This window comes from Meles meles, chromosome 4 (assembly GCF_922984935.1).
Source record: "Meles meles chromosome 4, mMelMel3.1 paternal haplotype, whole genome shotgun sequence".
Classification (NCBI taxonomy): Eukaryota; Metazoa; Chordata; class Mammalia; order Carnivora; family Mustelidae; genus Meles; species Meles meles.
This window is the reverse complement of record NC_060069.1, coordinates 155,961,890-155,979,725: the sequence shown is the minus strand read 5'-3', so window position 1 is coordinate 155,979,725 and position 17,836 is coordinate 155,961,890. Positions and strand designations below refer to the sequence as shown.

The 17,836-nt window shown below is 36.4% G+C and overlaps 1 protein-coding gene across 1 annotated transcript in view; it reads right to left on the bottom strand.

Moving 5' to 3' along the window:
* MORC3 (MORC family CW-type zinc finger 3) overlaps window positions 1-17,836 on the bottom strand; it is a 43,726-nt gene that overhangs the window by 9,692 nt on the left and 16,198 nt on the right. The window contains exons 4-14 of the mRNA XM_046001935.1: window positions 17,321-17,535; window positions 16,614-16,761; window positions 15,011-15,158; window positions 12,578-12,706; window positions 12,046-12,165; window positions 9,104-9,201; window positions 4,797-4,901; window positions 2,821-2,943; window positions 2,640-2,714; window positions 1,586-1,631; window positions 301-467 (exon numbers count right to left, since the gene is read on the bottom strand). Of these exons, the coding sequence (XP_045857891.1) occupies window positions 301-467; window positions 1,586-1,631; window positions 2,640-2,714; window positions 2,821-2,943; window positions 4,797-4,901; window positions 9,104-9,201; window positions 12,046-12,165; window positions 12,578-12,706; window positions 15,011-15,158; window positions 16,614-16,761; window positions 17,321-17,535 (1,374 nt within the window). The remainder of the gene's footprint in view (window positions 1-300; window positions 468-1,585; window positions 1,632-2,639; window positions 2,715-2,820; window positions 2,944-4,796; window positions 4,902-9,103; window positions 9,202-12,045; window positions 12,166-12,577; window positions 12,707-15,010; window positions 15,159-16,613; window positions 16,762-17,320; window positions 17,536-17,836) is intronic.

The window sequence follows — 17,836 nt, the reverse complement described above, 5'->3', positions numbered from 1 at the left end:
ATTAGCTGCTTTATGGTTTTCTTAAGATAGTGGTAATTTAAAAAGCAGGACTTTTCATACTATACAGAATTTCAAAGAGGTGAAAATTCCATAAGGAATACAACTGATATTTTAAAAACTGACTTAAATGGATGGCATGAGTGGGCTGGGGTAAGTTTAGATAATAAAGGTAAACTAACTTATCCTTAAGACTCTTTACATGCACATAAACTTGGAAGTGCAATACTGCCATAGAATTGTCAAGTAAAGACTCTATTTAATATTCATTCCCCACTGGAAAAACACATTTTAGCCACTGACTTGTTGCTCTCAGGTTCAGACTGAGGTGACCCTCGATGATTATTTATAAGTCTTGTTGCATAAGTATTTGCCACTTCTGAAAGATGTCCTCTTGGAACACTTTCCTTCACAGGAGAAAAGCTTTGACCTGACACGGGGGGTGTCCGAAACAAGAGTTCAGCATTAATCTGTGGGAAAAAAGAAAAGCGACCTTAAAGGACTTTTTTTAATGTGCCATGCCCCAAAACACAAGATAGTATTTTCCCTTTGCCCCATATCCCAGAAAACAATGAGAATTATTTGAACCATGTAAATTCTTTAGGCTATACCAGAGAGCCACTAACAGGCCAGTAAGCCAAATCCAACCTGCAAAGTGGAAGAATGGTTTTGCATTTTTAAAGATGTAAACAAAACAGCAAAACCAAGAATACACAACAGAGACTGCATGTGGCCCACAAAGTCTAAAATACTAACTATCCGGTCTTTTATGGCAAAATTTACTGACCCTATACTATATAGGACTTACTAAAATACAATTAAAAACTTGTTTTTCAAGTCAAAGATACTGCTTTTAGAGTAAGTAAGCCCACTTTTCTTTTCCACCCAGTTCTGTTCTCACCTCCAAACCCAAAGTCTTTACCATAAGAAAACATTTCAGTGTTTTCCTGAAGCAGACCAAAACTTCCTTACACAAGAAGTACAACTGTCTACCCAGATACCCAGAAAAAGCTCCTTAACACCATTAAGCACTAAGAAAGTGCTCAACAAAGAGAAAGAAAAACAGTGTAGCTTTGGTCCAGGTTAGTAGTAGAACATGGCTCCCCAGGGCTTCCTGTGAATTTTTCCTTAACTGCCTATGTGACAGTAAGATTCATTTTCTTTTTCTTTTTTTTTTTTAGGAGGGGGTGGGGCAGAGGGAGAGAGAGATGGGGAAAGAGAATCCCAAGCAGCCTCCACACCCAGCAGAGAGCCTGACTTGGGGATCCATCTCAGAACCCTGCAATCATCACCTGAGCCAAAATCAAGAGTTAGACGCTTAACTAAATGAGCCACCCAGGTGCCTGGGTGTTAAGATTCTGAATGCCTGCCTTTTCTCAAAAGATGTCTGACTAAATAGTAAACTGAACAGTGAGTGAAGTTGCTGGGCTAGGAAGGCAGGCAAGAAGGGGTATAAGAAAAGGAGTATGTGGACTGAATGAACAAAATCACTGTTTGTTATGTAACTCCTAAGCTTTAAAACTATTTGTTAAACTAGCCACCACCCAATATAATACACAGTTATAAAATGCAAGGTTTCATCCGTTACCCGAGGGATCATTTCCGGTTGTCTGATCCTGAATTTCTCCTTATCTCTAAAAGAAAAAAGAAAAAGAAAAAGATGAAAAGTGAACACATTTAAATTTGATTATTACTTCTCAATGTTTCCCAATGATAAACTTGCCATTTCACTAATATGTACACTGAACTTTGCTTCAATTTCATTATCATCAGTGTTAAGCCCGCAGGCAGGGAAATACTTTCTACCTCCTATCTCAGTAATGCACAACGTCTGCCTTAAGCTTTCTACCCTCACCAGCATTATTCTCAGACCTCTGAGCAGGAACATCACACAGGCTTCTAACTGGTCTCTTTACTCACAGTCCTGTTGCTGGATTTATCTTCAAAAACCAGGCACTCTAAATCAAAACCACCTGAAAGTTCTACATGGACCTGGCCTCTGTGAGTGGACACTAGCCCACAGTTCACCAGAGCTGACTACCCTTCATTAGCCAACTTCCCCTCCCTCCTCTATTTTCCATTATGCCCATTCATGTACTTGCTCTAAAGCAGAACGAATCCGTTTCCTGTACATTTGCATCTAACCCATCCTCCAAGGCCTATTACATACACAAATATGCCTCATGAGTTTTCCTGATCCAGATTTCTCTTCCCATCTCCAGAGAGAAGTCATCTCTCCTTATGGGCTTCCCAACAGAATGGATCCTGACTTCGATGGTATCTGTCAACTCAATGCACGTGTTTCACCTTCCCTGTTTAGACTATAAGCTCATGTCAGGCAGTACTCATTTATGATTCATCTGTGTGTGGCCCAAAAGACAAACTATTCTGTATGCAAACTATCCTGTGTAGATAGGACAGGGTAAATGGCAGGTGGAAAAAGAGCAGGTATCCACGGTATAAAGTAAAAAAAAACCAAAAAACTCCCAATATTATGCATCCACATCAAAATCTTCTTTGGGGTCATAATCTTTCCTGGGCTGTACTAGCTTGATCTTGAAGAAGCATCAACTAATGCTGCACACCCACCAGCGTTAATAGTACGGGCATTATCTTCTCACCAAACATTAACACAAACTCACTTCTTTTTGTAGGTTTTTTCGTAAGTTGGATGCACCAAATCCTCATCTTCAGGTTCTTCTGGAACATCACAATTTCTAGTCAGAAAAATCACATGGGAATAACACGTCACCAGCGCCTGTTCATACATCTTGAACAGTACTTTCTGCCTTTCCAAAAAGGGTACTACCAACTATATGGTACCTGAACTGTGGGTCAGGGTTATTGGAGCAATACCATTTTTCTGGAAGTTGATCTATTCCATCTGGTAATTTTCGCCACTTTAGACAGGAATCACACTGAACCCATGTCTGATCAGGACGTTTCCTGTAACAAAATGATGTAATATTAGTATGAAAATATGGATGCAAAGTACACTTCATTAGATCTTCTATATCATTTTTTTTTTAAAGATTTTATTTATTTATTAGAGAGAGAGAGAGAGCCAGCACAGGCAGACAGAGTTGCAGGCAGAGGCAGAGGGCGAAGCAGGCTCCCTGCTGAGCAAGGAGCCCGCTGTGGGACTCGATTCAAGGATGCTGGGGTCATGACCTGAGCCGAAGGCAGCCGCTTAACCAACTGAGCCACTCAGGCGTCCCTTCTGTATCATTTTTACCGCAAAATGCCTTTATTATTTATTTAATTCTGTTCCTGAAATGCCTGAGACGTAATTATTGTTGTGCAGCAAGTTAAATTTTTTAAAAACAACAGCTCTGGTTACCTTCGAAAGGTTAAAGCCAACAGGCCAATTTAAACAGAGACTTAAATGTTTTTAACAGCGTACTATTCAATTTTGTTCTCTGGTAATAAAAAAACAACTTTAAGATTCCAAAAGCCTTCCTTTGAAATTTATATTAAGTTAGCATTTCCAATGTCCAATCTAGTATATTTATTAGCACAATAAAACACTCACATACAGAAAACAGGCAAGCTGTTATTACTATAATTTAAGCATTTTTAATAATTCTATTACATTTTTAGCCTCTATTAGAAGTGCATCTCTGAATATCTAAAGTTTATATATTCTTTCAGTTTATAAAATGCTTTATAGTTTTATCATTTGAAAATTACAATGATCCTATGAAGAACTTGGGTATTCATTTAACATTTCATTAACTATAAGAAGTCTTCATCTTAATGAATATAATTTTTTATTTTAAATATAAATGTTTTAAATATAAACTTTTAAAAACAAATTTTAAATATAAATTTTAATATAAAATTTTCAGTATCAATTTTTAAAAATGCATTTACATGGTTACATAAATTTTAAACAATCCAGAAATTTGTTTATTTATTCAGAAGGAGAGGAAAAGAAGGAATCCCAAGCAAGCTCCACACCCAGTGCAGAGTATAACACAGGGCTCCATCTCACAACCCTGAGATCATGACCTGGGCCGAAATCAAGATTTCCGTCAGTCAACTGAGCCAGCCATGTGCTCCAGAAATTTATAAAGTAAACACAAATCCTTGTTTTAGGAGCTTACCACTGTTCATTTTTTTAAACCCTGGTAGAATTTTCTATGCTTGCAGAATTATGCATGTGTATAGACACTTAAAAAAATAGGAAATTAATACACTGAATTCCATCTTTTTTGTTCCTAATTACATATTTTGGTCATCTTTCCATCAGTACACAGTTATTATTCATTCATGCACAGAACTGGCACTGTGTGCTATCAAGTTCCTGAATGCTTGTAAGGCATATTCTTTGTCTTCTAACTCAAGGAGGTGAGTGCTACTAATGGTCCCATTTTACAAGTTAAAAAAAAAAGGAAGCTTATAAAAGGCCGAGTAACATGTCCAGTGTCACATCATTATTTAAGCAAAATTAGAATCTAAATTCAGTCTGGATTTAGAGCCATGATCCTAAGGACCAGAGTTTTTCCAACTATGAGATGCAACCCATTAGTGGATCACGAAATCAGTTTAATGGGTCAAGACTTATATTTTTTAAATGAAGTAAGTATCAGCATGCAACGTATGGATAAATACTGCTTCGTGAATCTTTTGTGTGTATGTATTAATGTGTACATTCACTGGCTCATTTCATGGTGTGCTGACTGAGTTATACAATTTACTTCTTACTCTGGCTTAGTTCAAAGTTTGTGTACCATCACTATACCCTCCAATATCATATCTTGATATTAGAGTGGGTTGATATTTTTTAATGTACTTACTGAATATCTTCAACTGGCAAATTTAGAGGATATTCTGCATTTTTCTTCACTTTCATTTCATTCCAGTAATCATTCAGCTTTTCTCCTAACGCTGCTATTGTCAGCCTAAAAAGGTAAATTAAAATCAATTTAAGAAAAAAAAAGATAAAGTTCAAACCTTTGTCAAATACAGAGAAAGCACAAATGACTTAGTAAGGATCATGTGCACACTACAGGGCAAAGGAGATTGATGACTCCAAAGGTATAGTTAGTAAAGAATGCTCTAATGGCAATTTCTACAAGGACACTTTTAAGTTCCCAGAATAGAGCCAAGATCATCTTTGAAGATATAAACAGTAATATTTTGTGTCCTCTGTGGAGAAAGTATGTTGCAGACCAATTAGTGGAAGAACCACAGGCACTCTAAATTCCAACTCCAACTGATAAACCTATAAGCTTCAATTCAAATTAGAGCTCAAACTTCTAGTTTATAAAAGTATGCAATCAACACCAGCAAGTGTATTTTAAAATAGCTTCTGTCCCACAATTAAGACTGTCACTCCTTCCCCAATAAGATATTAATAAAAAGCCAATCAGCGGGATCCAAGGCCACACTTAAGCAATCACTCGAGTTAAGCACCTACTGTGACAGAACTATGCAGACACAAGGTATAGTCAGTTTAACAGTCTCAATTTAAAATAAAGCTTTCAACCATCAAGACTTCAAATTCTACACTGGCAGATTAATCAGACATTTCTATCCCCACCTATTATCTCCAACTAATTTTTTCGTCACTATCACATAACATTTAAGTGTCCAAATGAGAATCTTCCCTCCCAAACATAACTTCCCTTTTTCAAGTTCTCTTCATCTCCTCTCATCACCACCATTCCTCAATCCAAAAGACTGCACCCATTTGTGTTGAGAATAAACCGAAGAGTGAAACTACAGGGTTATGGGGGTGGGCACTGATATTTGGTTTTACTCAATAAACTAATAGTTCTCAAAACTGACTGATTTTCATACCCACCAGCCATGTGCCAGGGCTCCAAATGCTCTATCTTGCCAACATTCTCTGTCTTACTCATTTTAAATAATTTTCCATTTTACCCATTATGATATTTTTTGCATCTTGTTTTAAAATATGCTTAACTAAAGGTTTTGAAAATATTCTCGTTCCCACTTTGTTTTTGTCTTTCTTACACAGGTCTAAAATCCATCCTGTATCAGTTTTTTGCTTCATTTGAAGTAGGTTCATATTATCCACACAAATGGCCAACTGACCCAACATTTTTGGAAAGATGATCATTTTCCCACTATTCTATGATGTAATCTTTGTCATAAATCAGTTCACCAAACATATAAAAGTGGGGGGTTATTTCTGGCTTCTCTATTTCACTAGACAGCTTATCCTTTCATTAATACCACACTTAGGTACTGTAGCTTTATAGGTACTGGTACTAGGTTAAGTTTTCTTGCTTTGTTGTTCTTAATTATCTTAACTACCTTGGGTCTTCTGACTTTCAACATAAAGTTTAGAGCAAGCCTATTAATAGTATCAACACCCACAAAAACTGGCAGGGATTTTTTTTTTTTTTCTTAAATTGGAATTGCATTTAATTATTTTAGAGAAAAAGTGACATTTTGTAATATTCAGCCTTCCAATTCTTGAACCTGGTATGCCTACTTACTTGGGGCTTAAATTTCACTCCACAATATTCCATAATTTTTAGTATATATGCTGCATATTTTATTTACTCCAAAGTACCTGATTTTTTTTGATACTTCATGACTTTAAAAAAATTTCATGTTCTAGTTTTTAGTTGTTGGTAAACACAAATTCTACTGACTTCTGAATACTTCTTATCCAACAATCAATCCTAGAACACATACCACTTAACTTGTTCCTTCATCAATTCTAAATGTGCAGATTATTTTGGACTTACTATATACTAAATATTATCTTGTACAGAAATGTTTTATTTCTTCCTTTCTAACCCTTGTAACTTTTACTTCTTTTTCTTTCTTTATGATATGGTTATTTCCTCAGGAACAATGGTGGATAGTGGAAATCCTTATCTCATTTTCATCCATTAAGGGGATATTAAAAATTCAGCATTAGGAATGACACTTCCTGTTTCTGTAAATGCTCTGTATTGCTAATATGCCCTTCTACTCATGATTTTGTAAGCGCTCCTTTTTTTCTCCTAAATTACAAATGGGTGGGGTGCCTGGGTTGCTCAGACTTTGGCTCAGGTCACCATCTCAGGGTCCTGGGATCAAGCCCCAGGGACGGAGCCTGCTTAACATTCTCTCCCTGTCCCTCTAACCCCACCTACCTAACCCCAACCCCACCCCACTCACTTGTATGTGTGCTTTCTCTCAAATAAAAAAAATTACAAGTGGGTATTGTGACTTTTCTGTACCTATGAAAATAACTAGAAGATTTTTCCTTTCTAACTTCAATGTCATGAACTACCTTGATTTTTGAATATTAAAACCACCATGTCATCTTGGAATATAATCTAATTGGTTTTAATGTATTAATTATCCTTTTTACGTATTACTAGATGGCATTTGCTATTATTTTAAAATTTTTGTATCTTGATCATGAGAGACATAAATTCCCTTTCTTGTAAGGAAGTATTCACAAGTTCACTACCAGAGTTACGTGCTCTCATAAAACCTTTAAGATAGTGTAAGACTGGTGTTCCTTCCTTCTTAAAATGTTTGAATTTAATATGTGGGAAGTCTTCTAAAAATTTATTCAATTTTAAAGGAACATGCCCATATCATCTAAGATGGTAAAAATTGTTCATGCTATTCCTTTGATGTTCTTGGGTACGTCTCCTTTTCGTTTTTGATATTGATGATTTCTGCTTTCTACCCCCCACCCCTTATTGTCCTTTTACTAATCTTATCAAAGAACAAACCTGAGGCTTTTTGATTTTGTCACTTATGAACTCATTGTCTCTCAGCTCCAAATTCAGTCCTCTTTGCTCAGTTTTGCGATTTTCTGAAGCTCGGTCATATAAGCATTTATCATTTGGCAGTCCGAGGAATGCTGAACTGGACTAACAGGGCAATGAGCCTGCTAGGTGACAGCAACACAAGTGTCCTTCAGGTCCTGGTATGTATGTATATATTATTTGATTATTATTATTATTATTTGGCTGGAGCCCACTGGCCCCCAGAGGAGCTCCAGCTGTGCTCTCTAGCCATGCTCTGCCCTCCAGCAGCCCACTACCTCCATCAAGAGACCAGTCCCAGTGTGTCCATATCCTTGGGCAAAGACCGATCCCCTCTACAGAATAGCTCCAGCTCACCCACAGCCTCTGGCAACAGCAGGTCACATCTACAGTCCAGCACTGGCCAGGCCTTCTTTTTCTGGCAAGAAACTTGCAGGTAATTTGTTCCTATGTTGTCATGACTGCTACAAGAAGATCTGAATCTCTTGACTTGAGGGGCAGGGGGCCCTCTCCTAGTTCCTAGTCCTTTTTCTCAACCTTGAGGGAATAGTTAGTCTTCTGTATCTGCTGGTTCTGGAAACCTACTGTCTCCTTTGACCCCTTTCTAGTAATCACCCTCTACTATCCTAGTTAATAATTCCTTATATTAAATTATCCCTGTTCAACTAACAGGAGTAGCCTCTGCCCCAGGAGTCAACTCTTGGGTGTATACTGATTTTCTGTATTTTATGTGTTTCCTAATTCATCAATTTTGCTCTTACCTTTATTATTTTCTTTATTCTACTTTGTTGTATTTGTTCTTTATTTGAAAAAAAGGGCCTGTGACATTATCTTTATCTTTATCACCAATGTTCCCACGACATTTGCATTCTACTCCATCATATGTGCTCATTAGGGAAAGTGTGCTTCCTAAATCTACAGTAAAACTAATGGTCATATTCATTCTGTGACTTCTAACCACTCTTAAAAGATCATAGTATTTCTGTCTAAAGTACACAGGACTAAATTACCTTCAAGTTCCCATCTACAAGCACAAAGTTTCATGATATTACATAATAAATGTTGACACCAATAGAGCAGGAACATCCTCTATTTCTACTATAAATCTCAGAAATACTTCATCAATAAAGACAGGGAGAACATATTTCTACTGGTGATGGGGTAGGATATAATTCCTAGGTTGGGAGAAGAGGGCTAAAGGTGTTTTCTAAGCAAGGCTCTCACCTACCAATTTTCTTAAAGTTCTGTAAGATAAAAACATCCACAAGACAGGAAAAAAAAAATTCAGCTTAGGAAAAGAGATGAAAGTATTCCCAAAATAAACTGTAAAAAGCCAGTAACTTAAACAGGTAACATACCTGTACTCATTAGTATAGTCAAAATCTTGTTTATTATGAGTTGGCTTAAGGAAGTTACACTCTATAATTCCTACTACTCCAACACCCATATTGTTTGCCTGAAAAAGAAATTGGAATCAGTATTTTAAGCATAAAACACAATGCTCAAAATAATTACCTTCCACAAAGACTTATAATTTGTATGGAACATTTCTTCCATTTTCTATCCCTATTTTTACGAAATTTAAATTGAAAAATAGTGTCTGGTAGGTTTATTTTACTTCTCTAGAAGTTAATTCCTAAATACATTAGAGCCTTCCTCCAAAACTACTTCCACTGTTATCAAATATCCATTTAGACAAGTATTATCATCCCTAATTTAATACAAAAAAGAAAAACTACTTCCACTGTTGTCAAATATCCATTTAGACAAGTATTATCATCCCTAATTTAATACAAAAAAGACCACCTCTATTGGGATGCCTTTCTTAGACAGTGGAAACTACAACTAACTCCTTTCAATATCCACAATATTTAGCAAAGACCATAGTAATAATTCTCCAACAAAAGTTCGCCAGATAAAAATTAAAATCATTTATCCAAAGTTACACATCCAGTTGCTATTGGAGATGAAGTAAAAACCTAGGACAATTCAATTCAAGCTATTTTTTAAAAAATGCTCCTCGCGGGCACCTGGGTGGGTAAGTCGGTTAAGCATCTGCCTTTAGCTCAGGTCATGATCCCGGGGTTCTGGGATCGAGTCCCACATCAGGCTCCCTGCTCCACAGGGAGTCTGCCTCTGCCTTTCTCAATCTCATGAATAAATAACATCTTAAAAACAAAACAAAACCAAAAAAACAAAACAAAACGCTGCTAGCTAAAATACTGAACTCAAAGTATATGAGTCATATATTTGATTATCTATATATGATTAACAAGTATTAAGTTCAAAAATATCTTGTTCGCAATTATAGCTGAGTCTACAAAAGGAAAAAGTGAAAGAATAACAAAGTGAAATTTTTCAGAAATATAGCTGAAACCATGCAGATCTAATCCCACTCTATTAAAAACCATCAGTGTTCCTCATCTCCTATTATTAATAAACCACAATGCCCTCCAATTTGTAGTTCTGGTTCACCTTCTTTCAAACCTTATCTTCTTGTCTCTCTCCCTCCCATCATTCTCCTGATATGCCCCAGCAAAGTTTGCTACTGCCTTAATGATGTCACATTCTCCCAAGCCTCTTTCCCTCCCTTTGCAGAGATTTTTCTCTGCCTGGAAAACTCTTGCCAGACTTTTCAACACAGTAACATCAACTAAGACTCATCGCAATCACCACTGCCTCCAAGAAGCTTTTTCTGATGCTTTCAACTTGTACCACATTTTCCCCTCACCGGAGCTCTGACAGCATGCTCTGTACCTTATCATCTTCTTATTCTGAGCAAATCAGACTGGGTATCTGACACTTATTTAGTAACTGCTTATTGAATCTACAGAATGCAAATACTATGCCCCGTCCACCACCTAGTAAAGAAAAACAATGTAAGAGTTGGCTGTAAAAGCCTATTTTTTACAAGGTCAACCGTAACCAGAAAGTATACACAATGCAAATTTAACTGGGTTGGAAAATGGCTGTGTATCTTAAGTCAGATTCATAAAGGATAAAAGAAAAAAAAAATATTTTACATTCTGTTGCAGATACATTGTTTCTTTTGAATCCCAAAGCACTTGAGAAATAAGGCTTATTATCAAAAATGCATTTCCAATTACTGATGAAATTCCCCATAACTTTAATAACAGAGTATTTCTGATGAAAATTACTAGTCCGGGGCACCTGGGTGGCTCAGTGGGTTAAAGCCTCTGCCTTCGGCTCACATCATGATCCCAGGGTCCTGGGATGGAGCCCCACATCGGGCTCTCTGCTCAGCAGGGAGCCTGTTTCCCCCCTCTCTCTCTGCCTGCCTCCCTGCCTGCTAGTCATCTCTGCCAAATAAATAAATAAAATCTTAAAAAAAAAAAGAAAATTACTAGTCCAATTATAAATGAAAATTAGCATTTTTAAATAAAAGTTACTGACACCTCATATCATGGTTGCCAAATTTTTGTATTTTAGCTGTTTACTGAATTTTTGTGGTTACCAAAAAAAGCCCAACAAAGTTTGCTTACTTTTGCAAAAATGCTATATTCTGGGCTCATGTCATGTTAAATTCTAAGAGTTACAACTCCTATTAAGTAATATTCAAGATAAACCCACAGTAGCATACGGCATAGAGCCCACATCATTCTAGAAAGAACTTAGAATGAAGTAAGATGAATAGAAAATGGAAACCATAACCTTGGAAAACAAGATATGATTAGGCTTAATACCTTTAACAAACTTAATTTTCAGAATTTATCACTTAATTCTTAACACATATACTCCCAAAAAAACCCTTTCTGTGAAAACACGTAATGTTCATCATCCTAAACTGAATTCTATGACAATGGAAGCGGTTTAGGAGGAAGGCTCTAATTTATCTAGGAATTAATTCCAAAGCAGTAAATCACCTATATGATCCTGTTTTTCTGGCTACTGAGTCAGGACTAAATAAAACTAACCAGTTTCATCCCAGAAATAACAATGGATCCATATCCAAACGTAGTCAAATGGTCTGCATCTGGACGTTAGAACCATACTCATTTTAGGTCTAGACCAAGTTACTCAACTTCTTATCCTCCATATCCTCCTCTGTATAACAGAGATAAAATATTCTGTCCCCCTCATAAGATTATCTGGACCAAACGGGAAATTAATATAAAAGTATTTTAAGTTCAAGTGCCATACCAACATACCAACATTATTAAACACACTGGCATTTAAAAAAGTCATTAAGCAAAGCTTATTATTTCATATTGTTTGACCCAACAACATGATATATTTTAACTTTTATAAAAGATACAGACATTTCAGATATAAAGCTTACCCTTAACTGACATCCAACTTTTTCATAAGCTTTGATGAGTCTATTTCTGTGATACATCATTATCCCATAATGGTCTTTATTTCTGCAGTTGAATCCAAAAGTAATTCTCACTGTTTTAGTCTTAAATATTAAGGAAAATTCTGAACACATTACTTCACTCCCCTCAAATCATCCTTTCCAAGTCATTTTTTAATGAATCTAAAAGTATACCAAAAAAGACAACGCTGGAGAGGATTAGACTCCATATCAGGATAGAAGTAGAATGGGGGAAGAGAAATACGCTTTATAAATGTATCTTCATACAGCATCATAAAAAGGAAAATAAAGGACACTTGGGTGGCTCAGTTGGTTAAGCATCGGCCTTCAGCTTAGGTCATGATCCCAGGGTCCTGGGATCGAGTCCTGCACTGGGCTGCTTGCTCAGCAGGGAGCCTGTTTCTCCCTCTGCCTGCTTCTCCTCCTGTTCATGTCTCCCCCGCAACCCTGCACTGTACAAATAAATAAATCTTTAAAAAAAGAAAAGAAAGGATACTAAAAATTTGGGTCGATAAACATCACGTTCAATGTAGGCAAGACTCTTTGAGACAAGCTGTGTCTTCACTTTCTGTCCACGTAAGATGATCTGCATTCTTGGCTTTAGGTATAATATACTGCAGTAAGCCTGTAAAGACACACAATGATATCTGTCCTTTCCAAATAATTACCTACGTATTTGTTCAATATTACTGATAAGTGTATTTAAAAAGAAACCTGCCACTTTGCTTTGATAAAGGACCCACGAACTCTTCAAAAATATAGACTATTAAAGCTGAAATTAGTTAGCATTTGATTGCTTTCTTTAAAAATAAACTCAATTACACTATAGCTAGAAAAATGGTTTGCAGCAATCTATTGACCTATATAAATATATTACAAATAGAACTTTTTAAAAAAGTTATAGAACAGCATATGTGATCTCATTTTACGTTTTTTAGTGTATGTGCTGCCAAAGTGAGCACTCTCATTTTAATTTTTAAAAAATGTACATATGTACAAAACAAGACTGTATTTTCTAACTCTTCTGTCAAGTAAATATATTACTATCACAGTTTAAAAGTAATGATAAATTTTATTTAGGCAAAACTAACAAGCAAAATCAAAAATAGACCAGAAGGTCTACTGTACACCTGAAAAGGAAAATATCATAAATAATACACCAACACTTAAGCCAAGTAGATCAACTTAGAATTTTTTAAAAATTGAACTGTAACAGTCAGCACTAATCTAAATGTGTTTTTTTAAAAATATTTTATTTATTTATTTGACAGAGAGAGAAAGAGATCACAAGTAGGCAGAGAGAGAGGGAGAAGCATGCTCCCCGCTGAGCAGAGAGCCCAATGTGGGGCTCGATCCCATGACCTGAGCCAAAGGCAGAGGTTTATTAACCCACTGAGTCACCCAGACACCCCTGTGTTTTCAATTCTTAATGTATGAAAGTTTAAACACGGGAATGCCTGGGTAGCTTAGTCAATTAAGCAGCCGTCTCTTGATTTTGGCTCAGGTCATAATCTCAAGGTCCTGGGACTGAGGCCTGTATCAGCTCTGTGCTCAGCAGGAGTCTGCTTGGGATTCCCACCCTCCTCTTTCCCTCTCCCCTCTGCCTTTCCCCCTGCTCACAGATGCGCCCTCTAAAATAAATAAATCTTTAAAAAAAGAAAAAAGAAAGTTTAGATACTTTACAATCTTGACCAAAGTCTGTATCCTAGAACATGTTAAAAAAAATACACAGTTTGAGGTGCCTGGGTGGCTCAGTGGATTAAGCCTCTGCCTTCCGCTCAGGTCATGATCTCAGTCCTAGGATGGAGTCCCCCATCGGGCTCTACGCTTGGCAGGGAGCCTGTTTCCCTCTCTCTCTATGCCTGCCTCTCTGCCTACTTGTGATCTCTCACTCTGTCAAATAAATAAATAAATAAATAAATAAGATCTTGGGGGAAAAAAAATGCAGTTCTATGCCTGCCTCCAAGCCATCATATAAAGAAATGAATTGAGTAACACAAAGACAGATGAAAGGTTCAACACAAAACTGAAATTGAACCATTTCTCTTTATTTCCTGATTCCCAATTTCAAAATTAGTGGTGTTTTGTCACTTACAAAATTTTTAAATGATATTTTAAAACATTTTATTTCACAGTATACGAAATCCACACCATCTCCTCACCACACCTGGACCTATTTCATAATTGAGCAAGATTTTTCTCAATAACTAGGAACATACTTCAATAACGTTTTGAGGTATATAACTGCTAGGGTCTCAGAAAGTTGTAAATGTGTAAATGTTGAAAGTATCCTCAGCCTGAGGTTATGGAATCATCTTAGCACAAAAAATAAAGGGAAGTTAGTATTATATGTCTTACCATAGTGACCAAGAAACAGTATTTTTATTATCCTATCAACATTTTAAACAGTATTCATTTCTTTGCTCTTGAAAACATTTATTTCTAAGGTTAAATGTCAGAGATATTTATCACAAAACTGTATTAACGTGTGCTCGCTTCGGCAGCACATATACAAAACTGTATTAACGTGATTTCTAGTCTATAATTTATTTGCTTTAGGATGTAAATTAAGGTGTTGTGTTCTAAAATATTTTAAATTAAAAAAAGAAGAGAAACACTGAATTTGGTGTTTTTTCCTGAATTAATCAATATGGCTACTGTAAGACATACTGATTCTAGTATTCCTAATGCAAATAATCTAACCACACAGTGAAAAACTACAAGTGCTGTTAGACCTGATGAATTTACAATTAAAAAAACTATTTTCTGAGCAAATAAAACCATCAGTATGCTCATGTAAAGTTAAATTGGTTCCTGTCTGAGATACTTTTACTTAGAGATCACTTGCAGCATTTGTAACACAAACGGGTAACAAAATTTCCATTGTTTGATGATAGTCTCGTGTTCAGAAAGAGAGCTGAATACATACCCTTAGGGAATAGTCACTCTCAGGAGCAATTTGGTCCATCCTCTCTTGCTTCTTGTACCCTTTCTTCCCTGTTGTCTCATCTAAATCTTCAGGAATTCTGATGTCATATTTATCCTTATCAAAATCAAACTCTGTTGCATTTTTGTAGCTATAAAAACAATTTTTTGAAAGAGCGAAATTATAACTTCACAGAAGATAAGCAAATCATTAACAAAACACTTACCCATCCTGGTTGGGGGAGGGGAGAGACAAAAGCAAGGAAGGGAAAAACAAAAGAAAAATCCAGGAAGATGCAGAAAAACTATATACATTCACACACTGCTGGTGGGAAGTCAAATGGTAGAGGCACTGTGAAAAACATTCTTAAAAAACCGAACAGGTCACTACCATATGACCCAGCAATTACACTCTTGGGCATTTATCTTAGAAAAAGAGAAGATTTTATTTCCAGAAAAACCTGTACACGAATATTTACAGCTTCATTTGCAGTAACTCAAAATGATAAAAATCCAGATGCGCTTAACTGGTGAATGGTTAAACACACGATGGTCCATCCACACAATACTACTCAGCAAGGACAAGGAAGCAAACTGCTGACACACTTAAGAACCCAGATGAATCTCCAGAGAAATATGATGAATGAAAAAGCCAATCCCAAAAGCTTTCACACTGTAGGTTTCTATTCATATAACATTCTTAAAATGCTGAAGTTACAGAAATGGAGAAGATGTTAGAGGTGATCAGGGATTAGGAAGGAGGAGATGTGGATAAAAAAGGCCAACATGAGGGATCACGGGTGATGAAAATGTCCTCTTGACTCTGTCAATGTCGCTATCAACACTACTGTACTACAGTTTTGCAAGATGCTGCCACTGGGGGAAACTGGATAAACGATGCATGAGATTTGTGCATACAAATCTACAGGTATCTCAAAATAAAAAATGTAAATTTAAAAAAGAGGGGAGTGAGGATGGGAGGGGCTTGGCAGCAAAGCAAGGAAAAAAAGGGAACATAGATCAGAAAAGATTTAAAGTATTTTAGGCTTACCACTCAATTTGTGCTGTATTCCTATCATGCTATGTGTCTAAATATCTCAGTATTATACATGTATCCTAAGTTTTTAAAAAACCTCATTTGCAAATGATGTCATCTTCACAAGGATAAAGGACAGCAATCTTTAGCAATACAGAGATCTCATCTACATTACTTTTCTCACCAGTTTGTTAAATTATGTTTAGCTTTAAGTAACCAACAAACATTTCTCTTCCTAACTCACACAAGTTAGGGCTTATTAGCTGGGATATTTTCTTCCCTTTTCTTTTTGAGGAGGGGTAGAATAACAGAAAGTGAGAATTGAGCTCTACAGATACTGAACGGCAGGGCTAGGAAATTTAGTTTTAACAATAGGAAATTATCTCGAATTGAAGCCAAAGTGGCATCAATAAAACACTCTTGGAAAAGACAAACTGTTACCTATGCCAAAAACTGAGTACCTTCCAATGTATTTCTATTCCTTGTGACAATGGATAAATGTAATAAGACCATTCCTGCACAAGCAATTTCCTGCCCAAATGAGAAACCACGCGCTGAGCTCCACATTTACCTTCTAAGGTTCCAAATGATGATCCTCGTCCCCTTCTTACCCATAATAGCATCAAGTTCTGCCAGTAATTTCTGTTCCGTAGAAAACAGAGAATGTTCCAGAATTGCTGCAAGGCTTGCTTTTGATTCTGCTAAATTTATCATCTGTCGTATATCTTAAGTTAAAGACTTACACCAACAACATACTTCTTATGATTACAATATGGAAACTTAAACAGTAACAGATAACTTTTTCCTAAATTAATTTCTTAGTTTTAAAACTGCAGTTTGATTTCAGATGAACACCAAGGAAGATGAAGTATGAGTAAGTTTATTATGGTTCCTAATCTAATGGTTCCTAATATCTGAATGCGTTTATAAAAAACACAGAAGCTGTTTTCCTAAAGATACCTTGCTTTTCACGGGCTTAGGAAAAATTTCAAAGCAGACCACACATCTTTTTAGACATAATACAACTGAAATAAAGGGGAGAGCTACAGGGTGCTGAACACAGAAAGCATCACCTTACATTAAGGGTTTCCATGGCACAATTCCAACAGAAGAAAGGGATAAAGGCTTAGCCACAGATGTAAGAGACAATGGGTAGGAACAAGAGCTATCATGGAAACTGATTAAAAAACGAGAATCTGGAGGAGTGCAAAAGGAAGGAATGGTTCAGAGTATTTCTTCAGAGTTTCTCCAGTTTCTATTTGAAAATCAAAAGGATATGGTGTTTGTTGAACGCCACTATTGGGACAACAACATGTTCTGCTTTTATGACTTCCAAGTAGGTCTGAGACAAGAAGCCCACACTCATGCTTTCTCCATTTTTGGTAAACACGATTGCATCTCTACCCAAACGCATAGAACCTGACTTGAAGCCATTCCCATACAATCCAACTGGGACATGACCATTCATGGTGACTTTGTCACTGAAGCCAAAGCTAAAAAGGAAAAAAAAAAAAGAGAGAGAGAGAGAGATTTTAAAAATATGTATAATTTTCATTTTTTTAAATTCAAAAATTATAATATCAAGTAAAAAGCCTTGGGTATAAATGTTAGCTTCATCCTCTCTAGTTACATAAACTTGGGCATATCACTTTTAACCTATTTTGCCGTGTTTCTCCATTTCTGAAATGAAAACTAAATCTGCATTGTAGGGTATAAGAATGACACACTAAAACAGGAGCTCGTTGCCTGTCACGCCCTGCCAAAACGACTAAGCTTTCATTTGGGATCCTGGGA